Here is a 742-nt window from a genome sequence, read left to right as displayed (position 1 = left end):
TCTCCAAAAAATGTTACATTGTGTCTCGGCTTGGTGTAAAAGGTGGCGAATCAGCTTGAACGAAGACAAGACACAAATCGTTCATTTTCGTACTAAAAGCAGGGAAAAATCTAGCAAAAAGTTTGAATGTTGTAATTTTAATATTGACATAGTTTCTGGCTATAAATACCTGGGTATTTGGTTTGATGAATCCCTTGATTATTATTTATCTGCCAAAAACCTGGCTGCATCTGCATCTCGTGCACTGGGATTCGTCATTAGTAAAGTTAAAGCCCTTGGGGGTATCAATTTTATTTCCTTTACCAAGCTTTATGACTCACTAAAAAAATACAAAAAATATACCCTACTACATAAAGATCAGGACATTTAAAATCAGATGCAGTACATTGTCCCTGTCTCTTATACACATCTTGCCGTTTCTTCTTAGGTGTGGGGAAATACACACCAAATGACGCAATGCTAGGCGACATGGGTTGGGACCCCCCTATCGTGCACCAGATGCAGGCTATAACCCGTTTATGGAGCCGTCTCTCAAAATTGGATGAAAACTGATATCCAAGTAAAGTTTTCCGTTGGTCACAACATTTGGCAGATAAGAATATAAAAAATTGGTACTATAATGTTAAAATATTGTTCTCTAAAATGAACTGTGAACTCAATTTAAATATTGCAGAAGAAATTAACTCCCGTGATCTGGTGGATAAAGTTAATAACGCCTCAAAATTGTATGTTGAAAACCGTT

General features: G+C 36.7%; 1 protein-coding gene across 1 annotated transcript in view; it reads left to right on the top strand.

Annotated features, from left to right (window-relative positions):
* Window positions 1–642: 642 nt before the first annotated feature.
* Window positions 643–742, top strand: part of LOC117105201 — a 1,942-nt gene continuing 1,842 nt past the window's right edge. Inside the window, exon 1 of the mRNA XM_033246270.1 lies at window positions 643–725. Within this exon, the coding sequence (XP_033102161.1) occupies window positions 643–725 (83 nt within the window). The remainder of the gene's footprint in view (window positions 726–742) is intronic.

This window comes from Anneissia japonica, unplaced genomic scaffold (assembly GCF_011630105.1).
Source record: "Anneissia japonica isolate Jap-2015-1 unplaced genomic scaffold, ASM1163010v1 scaffold288081_len40464_cov109, whole genome shotgun sequence".
In the NCBI taxonomy this organism is placed as follows: Eukaryota; Metazoa; Echinodermata; class Crinoidea; order Comatulida; family Comatulidae; genus Anneissia; species Anneissia japonica.
Note: the sequence above shows the minus strand (reverse complement) of the source record. Positions and strands in the feature narration are given on the sequence as shown.